At 47.6% G+C, this 13,649-nt stretch overlaps 1 protein-coding gene across 1 annotated transcript; it reads left to right on the top strand.

Moving 5' to 3' along the window:
- The first annotated feature begins 8,857 nt into the window (after window positions 1-8,857).
- On the top strand, window positions 8,858-13,401 carry LOC146197771 (uncharacterized). Its single transcript, XM_084599676.1, has 2 exons — window positions 8,858-12,073; window positions 12,881-13,401. Exons 1-2 carry the CDS (start codon window positions 11,895-11,897, stop codon window positions 13,269-13,271), a joined length of 570 nt encoding a protein of 189 aa, XP_084455802.1. The 5' UTR covers window positions 8,858-11,894; the 3' UTR covers window positions 13,272-13,401.
- Window positions 13,402-13,649: the final 248 nt, after the last annotated feature.

Genomic DNA, 13,649 nt, shown 5'->3' on the forward strand with positions numbered 1-13,649 from the left:
TTCCCTTGGCAAACTTGATTGAGCGTGCGTTTAGCTGGAATACTGAAATTGTTTTGTGTGTGTTGTAAGAAAGTGTTATGTTGATATGCAGATATATAGATCTATAGTTCAAAACCTACCTGCCATGCGGGCTAGATCTTTAAATCAGGAATTGGGTAGATAAGGCATATCTGACCTGATATGCCTTATCTGGTATTCGAAATCGGGAATTGGGCAGATCAGGCATATACAATCAGATATGCCTTATCTGGTACTCGAAATCAGGAATTGGGCAGATATGCCTTATCTGGCCTAGATCTGTCCTAATATACCATATCTGCCCAATTCCTGATAAACCTGATCTGTATTTTTTTTATAAGTCCAGATATGGCATTTCCGTAAGGGGTGGGGGTGGTCATTTTCAGGAACCGTCCCTATTGAAAAAAATCTGTATATAGGACCTATTCATATGGGGTTATTGGACATGGGAGTTGTGGGAGTTGTGGGAGTTGAGGGAGTGGTAGGAGTAAAAGGAGTAGTAGGAGTCGCAGGCTGTGTGCGTTGTCGAATGTGGTCAGCGCCCCTCGTTGTGGGGAAAATGAGGATGCAGGCTAAAAAGACGTTCAGGTAAATAAAAAAATCCACGTAATTAAAAAAAAATGAAAAAAAAAATTTGCCGCACCAGGAATCGAACCATGATCTCACGGATTAAACTGTATACCAGCCCAGCACGCTAACCACTACACCACGGCGGCAGATGGTTTGCATGCTTATATTCGTCGTTTTATATGGCGATTTTCTGTTTCGCACTTTGCATCTTTTTCTTACGTGCGGTCGTCCTTCGACGATTGCCCTGTAAAAACGCTGAACCTTTTTCTTTTCTATCAATACACATAGGCAATATCATCTATCATTCAAACGTATCAGTGTTTTGCACGTACACCTAAGAATATGCGAATATGTTACGTACTGGCTATTTTTTCGCCGTGTTAGAGCGCATTTTTCTTTCTACTACAGAGATATCTCGTACAGATCCGCTTGTCATATATAGGACATTTTAACTTCCCATGCTGCCAGCGGAGCAGCGGCGGCGGTATTTTACTTCCCATCGCTCCTTTTGAATATGCAAACCCTTAAATAAGCATCGCTGTTGATATGCAGCTATCAATGAATGGTTCGGTAGGCGGCGACGTGTGTTTTGAGTTATGCTCGAGCATACTTATGTTCATGTGGAAAGGCGAATTTATTCCCTGCACTTCCGTATTGCAGACTCGTCATCAGTTACAGATATGAACGTGCGTCATAAGGTCGGAAGACATGCAGCGATTGTTGATTGTAATTACCGCATGCGCTCACAGCAGCGCATGCAGAAATCGAAATGTAAAACAAACTTTCATGTTCATTTCATTCAAATTTGGAAAAGGCTTTCTTGTTTTTAATTCTTGATTGAATTTAGCGGGGACACCGCATGCGTATATCAAACTTTGCCTTTTCAAACTTCCATAAACAAATCCTGATTAAGGAGCCCATCCAACTCCTGTATCATGGTACACAGCACCTATTCACAACTCCGATAACTCCTAATATATATCCCACATGTGATATACAGGAGATAAAGGAGTCTGAAAAGGAGTAACAGGACCTATATGCATATCCTGCGCGTCCTCCTACTAGTCCTGAATGCGTCTTTATGGGTCCTTTATGCCCCATTTCGGCTCCTGCATATTCCCATATTATTTCATACAGGACCTATTAAAACCGCAAATAGGTTTTTTCAATAGGGGTCTGCTGCATTGTAGTCATTGTGTCTTCGATACAGAGGGAAGAGTCATCGCGTTTGATTTTTTTCTACGGCCAGCGGAAGATTCGTGTCATTAACCTGTACGCGCCTGTAGACCACTCACAATCTAACGACTTCTACGCATCTCTTTCACCTTATCTTTTGGAGAGTCACTCATTCTTGCTTATTGGAGATCTTAATTGTGTTCTGGACCTGGAAAGAGACATACGCTCACTAAGAGAAGTCCGACGGACAATGACGCACACTGTAGAGTTTCAGCGCATTTTATCCCAGTTTGACTTGCATGACGCGTGGTGTCATTTACATGGAGATTCTTTTGGCTGTACTCGGAAAGGCAGGCTAAGTTGCAGCAGACTTCATCTGGTCTATGTTCCTGGCGAGCTTTTGACTGCTTTTGACTGCAGTGGTCCAATGTCGCGTACTAGACATTCCAGCAGATGCCGGTTACGTTTCAGACCGCCGTCTAATTTCTGTGGCGTTTTACCTACCCGGTCGACCGGGAGAACGTAGCGATATCTGGCGTCTTCATATGTTTCAGTTCTGCAAGATCTGGAGGCTTCACGTGAGGTTAGAGACGAGATCACGGCGTCGCTGGCAAAACCTGGACTAGGACCGCGTGACTGGGACACGCTCAAGGAGGAAGGGCGTGACGCGTGCGTTAGGGCGCGCCGCCACAAACGCGAACGCGAAGCTGTCGTACTCAAGGACTGTTTAAGGCGCATCCGCATGGTTAAGTTAGGCTCTAGGACTCCAGAGGCCCAAGCCTACTTGCAGTTACAGCGTGATCGGTACTGGCGTCTGCTGTGCCTACATACACGCACCGCAGAACGCATGGCAGCTCAAAAGCGACCCATCTCCGATCCTGAAGTATTGCGCCTAGCACGGGACGCGAACGCGACCGGGAAGTTGCCGACATACGTTGCTGGCATGTACGTAGAGAATGACCAAGAGAGTACTCAACAACGTGGCATTGAGCGCATGTTTTGGAATTACTTTTCTGATCTGTTCATTTACGAGCTACACACTATACAAACCAGGAATACAACAAGCGTGTCAACCAGTTTGACTCCGTCCTCCCGCGACTTAATGATGAAGACTCGGCCTCTCTCATGTGTCCGACCACTACAGCCGAGGTGCTATCCGTTCTATTGTGTCCGAACACGGGTACGTCTCCAGGCACTGATGGCATACCTATTGAATTTTACCGCACTTTCTGGGCAGAAATACACCCTATTCTAATCAAGACACTAAATGACTCACTTTATCGGGACTTCGTTCCACGTTCATTCCGAAAGAGTCGGATCGTGTTGCTCCCTAAACCGGACAGGGACGGGCGACAGCCATCGAGCTGGCGCCCCATTACGCTGCTAAATACTGATTACAAAATCCTGACAGCTATTCTTGTTAAGCGTATTAACCCTCTTCTTCCTCAGCTGATTAGCCCCCAGCAGTCTTGCTCGGTTCCCGGACGTAGTATTTTCACATCATTAACACTACTGAGTTTACTCATTCTCGTGAAGCTAGCGGGATTGTAGTTAGCCTGGATCAGGAAAAGGCGTTCGATCGTCTGGAACCCTCGTACCTAAATGGGATCCTACGCTGTTAAAATTTTCTGGAAGCCTTCACTGCAATCATTCAACTGCTGTACAGCAACATGACTTCTGATGTACGTTTGAATGGAGTTGCTACACCGCCCTTTGCTGTAACCCGCGGCGTTAGGAAGGGTTGCCCGTTATCGCCGGTGCTCTTCGTGCTCGCTATAGACCCTCTGGTGCGACATGTGGAGGGTTCGCCTTTGGTGCGTTGCCTGGCCCTGCCAGGCGTCTCAAGGGTGAAGGTTACGGCATACGCAGATGACGTAATGTTGCTCTTACAGGACTCAGACAGCCTGGGAGCTTTTCTCGACTGTATACCGAGTACGCCTCTCTCTCTGGCAGAAAGTTGAATGAAAGTAAAAATCAGGTGCTATGTCTGGGGCGTTCTGCTGATACTCTTCCGGACATGCTAACGCGCTCCGAGCATGTCACAATTTTAGGAGTCACATTTTGGGCGAGCAGAGTCTCTCCACGCACGTGGCAGAAAATTGTCACAGCAATACAGAAGGAAGTGGCTGCCGTCGCAGCTTCCCCCTTGTCCATGAGAGAGAGGGCATATTTTGTGAAAAACGTGTTGTGCAGTAAGCTATGGTTTGTTGCACGCTTCGCGCTTCCTCCTTCTTCCGTAGTGAGCGAACTACACACTTTGTTGTTTGGCTGGTTCTGGGAGGGCAAAACTGAACTAGTCTCGCGAGCCCAGCTTCGTCTTGCGCGCGACTGCAGTGGGTGGAGCATGCCATGCTTGGTAAAGTTCTGCAGGGCAATATGCGCTAAATAGGTGAAGAGTCTTGTAGGCGAGGCAAATTATGTAGGAAGGCCTTTGCTCCTGTTCTGGCTTGGGAGCCATCGCCGTTCCTTGGTGCCCCGCGGCCATGGAAACAGTGTGCCATCCGCAGCCACACCTTTGCCACACTACTCAGCGGCAGCGCGCATGTGCTCGCACCTTGAGGAAGCGTTTGCTGGTGAGTACTGAACTGAAATGGCCCCCTCACGATTGTGTGAGGCATTGTGTCTTGCACGGCTGCCACCGGGTACTGCACCAAGCACAATGCGCGACCCTAATTGGAAGGACGCTCACTGCCCCGACCTACCCGATATCGTAAAGGATTTCCGCTGGCGAGTCGAGTGGGGAGTCTTACCGACGAAAGAACGGCTTCTCCGCTTTGGGATTCTGCCAGACAACAAGTGTGTCAATTGCGGTCACATAGAAACACAGCAGCATGCAATAAACGACTGCGTAGTGGCGCGCACATTGGGCATTTTCTATCCCAGTCTCGCACACAAGACGACCACGCGGATCTTTTGAGCGACTAGTTGTGAAGTCAATTGGCTTCATACTATGGAAAAACCGAAGTGCTGCCACCTGCTATAGGCAACCGCATCGACCAATGTACCCCATCTTTAAACGACTGACAGTGTTGCTGGCTGTGGAACGTTTTAGATACTGAGCTTTTCATGCTGGGTGAGAAGGATTTCCTGCGGAAATAGTCCTCTCGCCACATACATGTATTCAACGGGAGGGCGGTATTTGAAGTTGTATTCTCGTAGCAACATGTGCCCAGAAGCGCACTTGGACCTTTTCTTGAGCCCTGTCTCACCAATATCCCCCCTGCCCCGTTTTTGTTCCCCTCATCCTTTTTTTTCTTTCCTTCGCACAAGTTACTGCGGTTGTCATTGTCCATACGGCGTAAAGGGCCAGCGAACCATCTCCCAGCCGGCTTTGTTACTGCAGAATAGTTGGAGATCCCTGGAGCGCTACATGGGCTATCCAAAACACCCTTTAAAACTTAGTATGTGCATAAAAGCGTAGCACTGAGCCCTAAACCCGCGCTATGCTGCATAGTTTTACAAAGAGAAAAGTGTTCGGAGGAAAATCGACTTGCATAGCAATTGACTTGAAGTTTATATTATTTCTGGTTTTATTATGTGTTGAAGAGCATCCCTTTTAGTGAAGTATGCATTTTAACAGTATGTATTTTACAGACAAGCTTGTCTCTGTTAATATGTTGTTTGTGTACATTCAGTTTTAAATAAATTTTTCTTTGTTGCTATTGCCGTCGCTGAGTTACTTAGTTCTTTTGCTGGTGCAAGTCCGCCCAATAAAGAGTTAATTTCAGTACCATCAAGCCTGTGTCTTATTTTGGTGTCTACGGCCTTTTGACATAACGTGACATCTCGTGGAGGTGATGCCTTTGATCCTTCAAGCGAAGACCCCAGCCTTGTTCCTGTTACCCTGGAGGACCAGCCAACAGGCAACCGAACCAATCGCCGGCTTCAAGGGCTCCAACCGGAACACGGTCTGCTGCCGGACCCCATTCGATCTCGCAAGGCATAGACGCTGACAATGGCCCAGCCTACAGCACCGGTTGTTTTCGTCCAACCCCGTGAGCCGCCCTGCTTCCATGGACGACCGGACGAAGATGCGGGAGAATGGATGGACCTTTTCGACCGTGTGGCAGAATTCAACGGCTGGAACGACGCTGCGAAACTCAGGCAAGTCTACTTTGTTCTTCAAGGACATGCCGGAGTTTAGTTCCAAAATCATGAGACTTCTTTAAAGGATTGAGAGATATTCAAAGCACAGTTTTTGATGGTCTTTGCAAGTTATGTCCGAAAAGACAGAGCTCAGGCCCTTCTCTAATCAAGAATTCAACTCTCAAACGAGCCGCCCTGGTCTATGTAGAGGAGATGAAGCGGCTGTTTCGCCGCGCCGACACTAACATGACCGAAGGTGAGAGAGTGAACATTTTAATGCGAGGCGTTTAAGAGTCACTTTTTGCAGGGCTTGTCCGGAACCCACCGAAAACTGGAGACGAGGCATCAACGCCCAGAGTCAGACAGTGGCTCGTTATCCTGAGATCAGAATAGAGCTCAGGTTCATTTGCTGTGAAAGATTACATAGAATGGCTGAAAGTAATGAAAGCCGATTTGAGTCCATTTGATTGTTCCAACTACCGCACGATCGCGCTTATTTCGCATGCTAGCAAGGTGATGTTGAAAATCCTCCAAGGTAGGCTGCAGCAGTATGTGGATTGGGAGCTTCCGGACGTGCAAGCTGGGTTTCGCAAGGGCAGAGGAACTAGAGACCAAGTTGCCAACCTTCGCTGGATCATGGAAAAAGCAAGAGTTCCAGAAACCCATCTACTTCTGATTTATTGATTATGCGAAAGCGTTTGACTGCGCAGATCACAGCAGATTGTGGCAAGCTCTCCAAGAGATGGGAGTTCCAATTCACCTAATCTGTCTCCTCAGGAACCTGTATGAAGGGCAAGAGGCCACAGTCAGAACTGGGCATGGTCTTACTGATTGGTTTCCGATTGAGAAAGGAGTGAGGCAAGGCTGCATACTGTCGCCCTGCCTATTTAACCTATATGCAGAGTGCATCATGAGGAAAGCCGGTCTGGACGAGTCTTCAGCTGGAGTGAAGATTGCTGGAAAATGTATCAACAACCTTAGATATGCGGATGATACCACTTTAATGGCAGAAAGTGAAGCGGAACTCAAGAAAATTCTGATGCGCGTACAAGAAGAGAGTGAGAAGTTTGGGCTTAAACTGAACATTAAAAAGACAAAGATCATGGCGTCTTGCCCTATCAAGTCCTGGGGCATCAAGGGACAAGAAGTGGAAGCTGTGACAGATTTTCTTTTCTTGGGCTCCAAGGTTACGTCAGAAGGAGACTGCAGCCATGAAATTAGGAGACGCCTGCTTCTGGGAAAGAGAGCAATGGTTAGCCTTGACCGCCTAGTAAAGAGCAGAGGCATTAGTCTGCCAACCAAGATCCGTATAACTCGTGCTATGGTATTTCCAGTTGTGATGTATGGATGCGAGAGTTGGACTGTGAAAAAGGCTGACCGCCGAAGAATTGACGCGTTTGAATTGTGGTGCTGGCGAAGACTCTTGAGAGTTCCTTGGACTGCCAGAAGATCAAATCAGTCAATACTGTCGACCATAAACTCTGACTGCTCATTGGAGGGTCAAATTCTAAAGTTAAAGCTCAGCTACTTTGGTCATCTGATGAGAAGAGAGGAGTCGCTGGAGAAAGATTTGATGTTAGGAAAGGTTGAGGGTCGCCGGAGAAGGGGTAGGTAGCGAACGCGATGGTTAGAAGGCATCCTCGAGGCACTGCAGATGAAGTTATGTGATGTTAGGAAGATAGTGAGAGACCGGAAAGCGTGGCGTGACATGGTCAATAGGGTCACGAAGAGTCGGACACGACTGAACGACTGAACTGAACTGGAGCTTTGAAAGAAAGGTGCGCCAAACGCAGGCAATATTTTTTAAATTAACATCTAAACATGCCCTCTGAGACACGTTGTCTTATTTTCGCAAGAATAAAAAATAATTTGGAGGCTGAAGTCGACTCCCACAGAGACCTTCCCTGTAGAGAGCATTTCTTCCTCATACTTAAGCCTCCTTAAGAAACTAATTTGAAAGCCGTGATCGAAGCATAGAAGAAAGGTTTGTGGCAGTTTTATGCTATTGTTGCTTTTTTTGTCAGTATTTGTAAGCCCAAAACAAACCTTCGTAGACGGGTGAACAAGCTGTCGCGTCGTTCTCGTTTAGGGTATCTTAACAATATTGCGAAATTCTGGCTTTCCTCAACGCTACCACCTACGCGCGACATGCACCAGTCAGTCCTTAAGTGGCTCAGGATCGCAAGTCGAGGGGCGTTTTTATTTGTGATTTGTTTTAGAAATGAACATCATCGCCCTTGAAGACTATTTTAATCATCAGCAACAGTGCGGTGTTAAAGAGCTCACACTTCACAGTAATTATCCTCCTGTTGTTGGGCAGAAGTAATTTTTTTAGCCTACAAATGTTATATTTGATAGCGGTCAGCATTAATTTTTATTTTTGAAGGCCATGAAATGGCGGTGGAAATGAGTATAAACATTTTGGATAATGTTAATTTGTTTGCATTTTTTAGTCAGGCAAACTTTCAGTCACCCAATCTTATCTCCCCCTTTTTGCAACGAAGCAGGACGAGATTCATTTATTTGAAATATTGAGTTCGTTTCAAGAAATTTGGAGGACGCCCAATGTTCGCTTTTGAGTAAACGCTGCAGCTCCTTTGTGAATTGGTTTGTAGGAAAAGACAGGCGTAGTATCTGCCACGTTTCTCGGTGGACAGCGGACCCTCGCCGCAAGAGAAGGGACACCGCCTTAATTACACGTCTGTTTCATGCTGATAACTCCCAAACAATTTTCCTGTTACGTTCCGAGCAATTCTTAGCACCACCGTAACAGCCGAGCCCAAGCGGTTTTTTGGCCGAAAAACCTGTACGCGATCCTGTAAAAAGTATTTGTTCAGTGGGCTCTCATCAATACTTTCAAATAGAAATAAAAAATCATCTTTTTCCTCAAGTTGCGTGCTATCGCCATCTATGAACCGACAACGGCACCAATCTTTTCATTCTTTCTTTCCTTCTTTCCCTCACCCCTCTGGCTATATAATACCCCTTGATCTGAAAATAAACCGGCGTTCTTTGGCCTGGCTACGCTGTCTGATGCATCACCCGGGAGCGGCGTTCCCATTGACCACGCCTTCACGACAGTGGCGACGAGGCTGAAGCAAGGATATCGGGCCCAGGACAGCGCCAGACATGGGTCACAAGCTACCGGATTTCGAGGAGGAAAAAGATAAGTGGCAAGCTTACCTGTTGAAAGTAGAAGCGTACTTTGAGGCCAATGAATTCTCAGCTGATGCAAAGAAGAGGGCTTTCATATTTTCTTAACCTTTGAAATACAATAAACTTCAAACTTCAAACTCGTAGCCGCCCTTGGGACAAAGACCGTTCAAGTTTTATGCAGTAAAGTAGCGCCAGCAAAAACAAGCTCGTTGAGCTACGACAAGGTAGTCGAGACCTTGAACAGCTACTATGATCCTACACCAAACGAAATAGCAGAAAGTTTCAAGTTCTTCAACTGGTATCAGGAAGAAGAAGAATCCGTGCAGGAATTTGTCGCTATACGACAAATAGCACAGAACTGCAATTTTTCGTCTATGCTAGACAGAATGATCAGAGACCGCATCGTGTGTGGCGTTAGATCTAAGAATTTACAAAAGCAGCTTCTCGCAATAAAAGACCTGTCGCTAAAGGAAGCAGACGCTCTAGCACTAGCTGCAGAAAGCGCCGAACTTGATTCGCGAGACATAACCGGGGAGGCTCGGGATCCAAACGTGTTCAAGATAACTCATCGGCGCCAACCAGAGATACGAACGCAACCACGAACGCAATGCCAGTGCTGCGGTAACTACGGCCACAAGACTGCAGGGTGTCGCTTTAACAGACGGCAATGTTTCAAATGCAGACGATAGGGGGCATCTAGCGAAGATATGCTCAGCGGCTGACAGCGTTAACAGAACTGGTACCATGGAAGCACAGAAGCGGCAGGAATCGGAAGACAGTGATAGCAGTACATCGCAGATATGGTCCCTCCGTACGGCGGCGCAGACGCTGCTACCGCCCATTCAGAAAACATTCACATGGAACGGCGTTGACCTAAAAATGGACATTGATACAGGATCCCCAGTCAGCGTCATTTCAAAAGCTATTTATGACAAACATCGCAATGAATGGCCTCCGCTCGCAAAATCGCCGATAAAGTTATCGTGCTATCTCGGAAAGCTACCAGTGCTTGGCGTCATGAAAATGGACGTGCGTTATCAAGCAACTACAGTGGAATGAAATCTGGTGGTAAAAGGTTAAATACTTGCGCAAAAAGTAGATGAAGAAAGAGACGTGACAACAAGACAGAGCGCAAACTTCCAACTGGTTTTATTTAGGAAACGGTACCTACTTATATAGACAAGTGAAATCATATCATATCGATCAAGAGTAAACACGTGAGCACACAACCAGCGATCAATATGATATGATCGATATGATATGATTTCACTTGTCTATATAAGTAGGTACCGTTTCCTAAATAAAACCAGTTGGAAGTTTGCGCTCTGTCTTGTTGTCACGTCTCTTTCTTCATCTACTTTTTGCGCAAGTCTTTTACCTTTTGCTAATATGAACCAACTCGCCCAGAAGAAAGTACTTATTGAATCTGGTGGTGTTAAACTGCAAAGGCCCCAGTCTTTGTGGCCGGGATTTATTGCAGAAACTGGAGGACACCGGAATGACTCTCCTGCACGTAAAGGCGCAGACTAACATGGTCAGCACGGTTCCTCCAGCTGCCCATTAACCTGCCTGGGAAATGCTGAACAGCTATGCTGATCTTTTCGGCGAGAGCACCGGACTCTTGAAAGGCCCGCCAGCACGGATTCATCTCAAGAGCGGAGCAACCCTCAAGTTTTTCAAGGCAAGGAAGGTTCCTTTTGCGTACAAAGAAAAAGTTTCACAGGAGTTGGATAGGCTTACGGAAGCAGGGATAATATCGCCTGTACCATATTCGGAATGGGCCACACCCATTGTTCCCGTCTTGAAGAAGGACGGCTCAGTGCGCCTTTGTGGAGATTTTAAAGCCACACTAAATCCTGTGTGTGAGATTGAGCAATACCCGCTACCAGTAATTGACGACATGTTTGCCAATTTAGCGGGAGGAGAACGGTTCAGTGTGCTAGACCTGCGAGATGCCTATAGCCAGGTCGCGTTAGACGAGGAGTCGCGGAAACTGGCCGTCATCAACACTCAAAAAGGGCTATACTGCTACAATCGGCTACCAATTGGAATCTCTTCTGCGCCAGCAACCTTTCAGCGGAAAATTGAATCCGTGCTCCAAGGGTTAACCGGCGTGCAGGTCTATATTGACGATGTGCTGATAGCTGACAAGGGCCAAGATGACTCAGACCTGAAAGCAGTACTGCAACGCTTCAGGGAAAATGGCATTAAGCTGCGCGCTGACAAATGTCGCTTCGCCGAGCAAGCAGTAACATATCTCGGTCACCGCATTGATAAAAACGGGTTGCACCCGGTTGAAAAGAACATCGATGCTATCAGACTAGCCTCTTCTCCGCGTAATGTTACAGAGTTGCGTGCTTTTCTTGGGTTTATCACCTTCTACCATAAGTTTCTCCCTAACCTGTCCACCTTACTTGCGCCTTTGTATAAGCTACTGACGAAAGGAGCCAGGTGGATGTGGAGCGATAAAGAACAAGCAGCATTCGAACTGTCGAAAAAGGCTCTTTGCGCAGCCCCTGTGTTGACATATTTCAATCCGAAGCTCGAACTATTTTGGAATGCGATGCCTCGCCTCACGGTGTGGGAGCGGCACTTTTCCATCGCATTAATGGGGAAATGAGGCCCATCGGATTTCGTTACTGGACCTTAACTTCGGCCGAAAAGAAGTATTCTCAGATCGAACGTGAAGCGTAGGCTCTCGTTTTTGGCGTTTCACGTTTCCGGGACTACCTCCTTGGCCGGGAGTTCATTCTGGTGACGGATCATCGGCCACTGCTCGGCCTTCTACGAATGGATCGTCAGACCCCCATCATAGCCGCCGCGAGAATACAAAGAGGGCTCTTCTGCTGGGAGCGTACAAATGCAAGCTACTTTGCAAGTCCGGTAAAATGATGGTTTACGCGGACACCTTAAGCCGTTTACCTCAAACTTTGCAGGAAACGGAGACCGCACCGGAAGGAGACGCAGAGTTTGTCCTCGCCATCGACCAGTGGGACCAGTCGGCCATCACTATAGAGGAACTGCGGTCACTCACAGAAACGGACGTGGTACTAGCACTTGTCCGCAGGTACGTCCATGACGGTTGGCCCAAAGCATGTTGCTCCGGTAACACTGAGACGTTGCATTACTACAAAAAGCGACATGAATTATCTGTTCAGGATGGCCTCCTACTGTGGGGACATCGTGTAGTAGTCTCCAAACAGGCGCGCGGTACACTGCTGATGATATTGCACGAAGCCCATCAGGGCGTCTGCACCATGAAGAAGGTAGCACGGCCCAAATTTTGGTGGCCGGAGATCGACCGGGACATTAGCCGAATGGCCGATGAATGCAGAAACTGTGTCCAGGCTTTATCAATGCCTCCAGAACGTGAGCCAGTAAACTGGCCAGCTACAGAAGAAAAATGGTCCCGATTGCACCTCGATTTCGGTGGACCTATCAGGGACAAAAATTTTCTGATTGTGGTTGATGCCCGCAGCAAATGGATCGAGGCCATTCCACTCTCGCGTGAAACGTCAAGCAGCACGGTAAACGCGCTGCGTACGCTCTTCAGCCAGTTCGGACTACCGCACACTGTAGTAACTGATAACGGCACGCCCTTTACCGGGTCGGATTTCGCCGAATTCATGAACAGAAACGGCATTGCCCACATTCGAACACCGCCCTACCACCCACAAAGCAATGGGCTGGCAGAACGCGCGGTCAGAACGGTTAAGGATGGGTTAAAGAAGATGCCTGGCGTGGATCTCTCAACCGCACTCGCACGAGTTTTGTGTCGATACCGGAATGCCCCAAGGCAGTCGAGCCTATCACCTTCAGAAGTACTGTTAGGTTATCGACTACGCACCAGACTTGACATGTGTTTTCCTCTCAGGAACAAACCTGTCCAGAGCAGAGCAGCTACGCCAGCTTCGGACGACGCCAGCTGGAGTTTCGCTCCGGGGGACCCTGCACTAGTCCGTAACTACGGTGTTGGTGACAAGTGGACACCCGGGAAGGTGAAGTCAACAACAGGCGCTCGACTAGTCACCGTCAAGACGGAGGATAATGTGGTGGTCCGTCGTCATGCTGATCAAATCCGCAAGCGCAACGTCGAGGGATCCACACTCACGGGTACCGACAGTCCAGCAGCAGAACCAGTGGACCATCCGCTGGCTATTCAGAACAACGCATCCACGTCAGAGCCCGCAGACCCTGCTCTCCAAGAGACACAGCTGCGCAGGTCAACCCGGGTCAAGAAACCTGTGGATCGCTATAGTTATTAGGAGGAAGGGATGCTATCGCCATCTATGAGCCGGCAACGGCACCAATCTTTTCATTCTTTCTTTCCTTCTTTCCCTCACCCCTCTGGCTATATAATACCCCTTGATCCGAAAATAAACTGGCGTTCTTTGGCCTGGCTACGCTGTCTGATGCATCACCCGGGAGCGGCATTCCCATTGACCACGCCTTCACAACATTGCGTTACTTCTTTTCCGGTAACTTTGAGGACTTCATTTGCAAATCCTCTATGATGGCTTTGATTAAACGTTGACAAGAAAATAGGAAATGAAAAGGAGAAAAAAAGCAGCGAAAGATTAAGCAACGATGAAAAATCATTTCGTTTAATAGAGCATGCAGATCAAAAGCTAGATCTAACGCCT

Source organism: Amblyomma maculatum, chromosome 3 (genome assembly GCF_055883805.1).
Source record: "Amblyomma maculatum isolate TAMU_Amacu chromosome 3, ASM5588380v1, whole genome shotgun sequence".
Lineage (NCBI taxonomy): Eukaryota > Metazoa > Arthropoda > Arachnida > Ixodida > Ixodidae > Amblyomma > Amblyomma maculatum.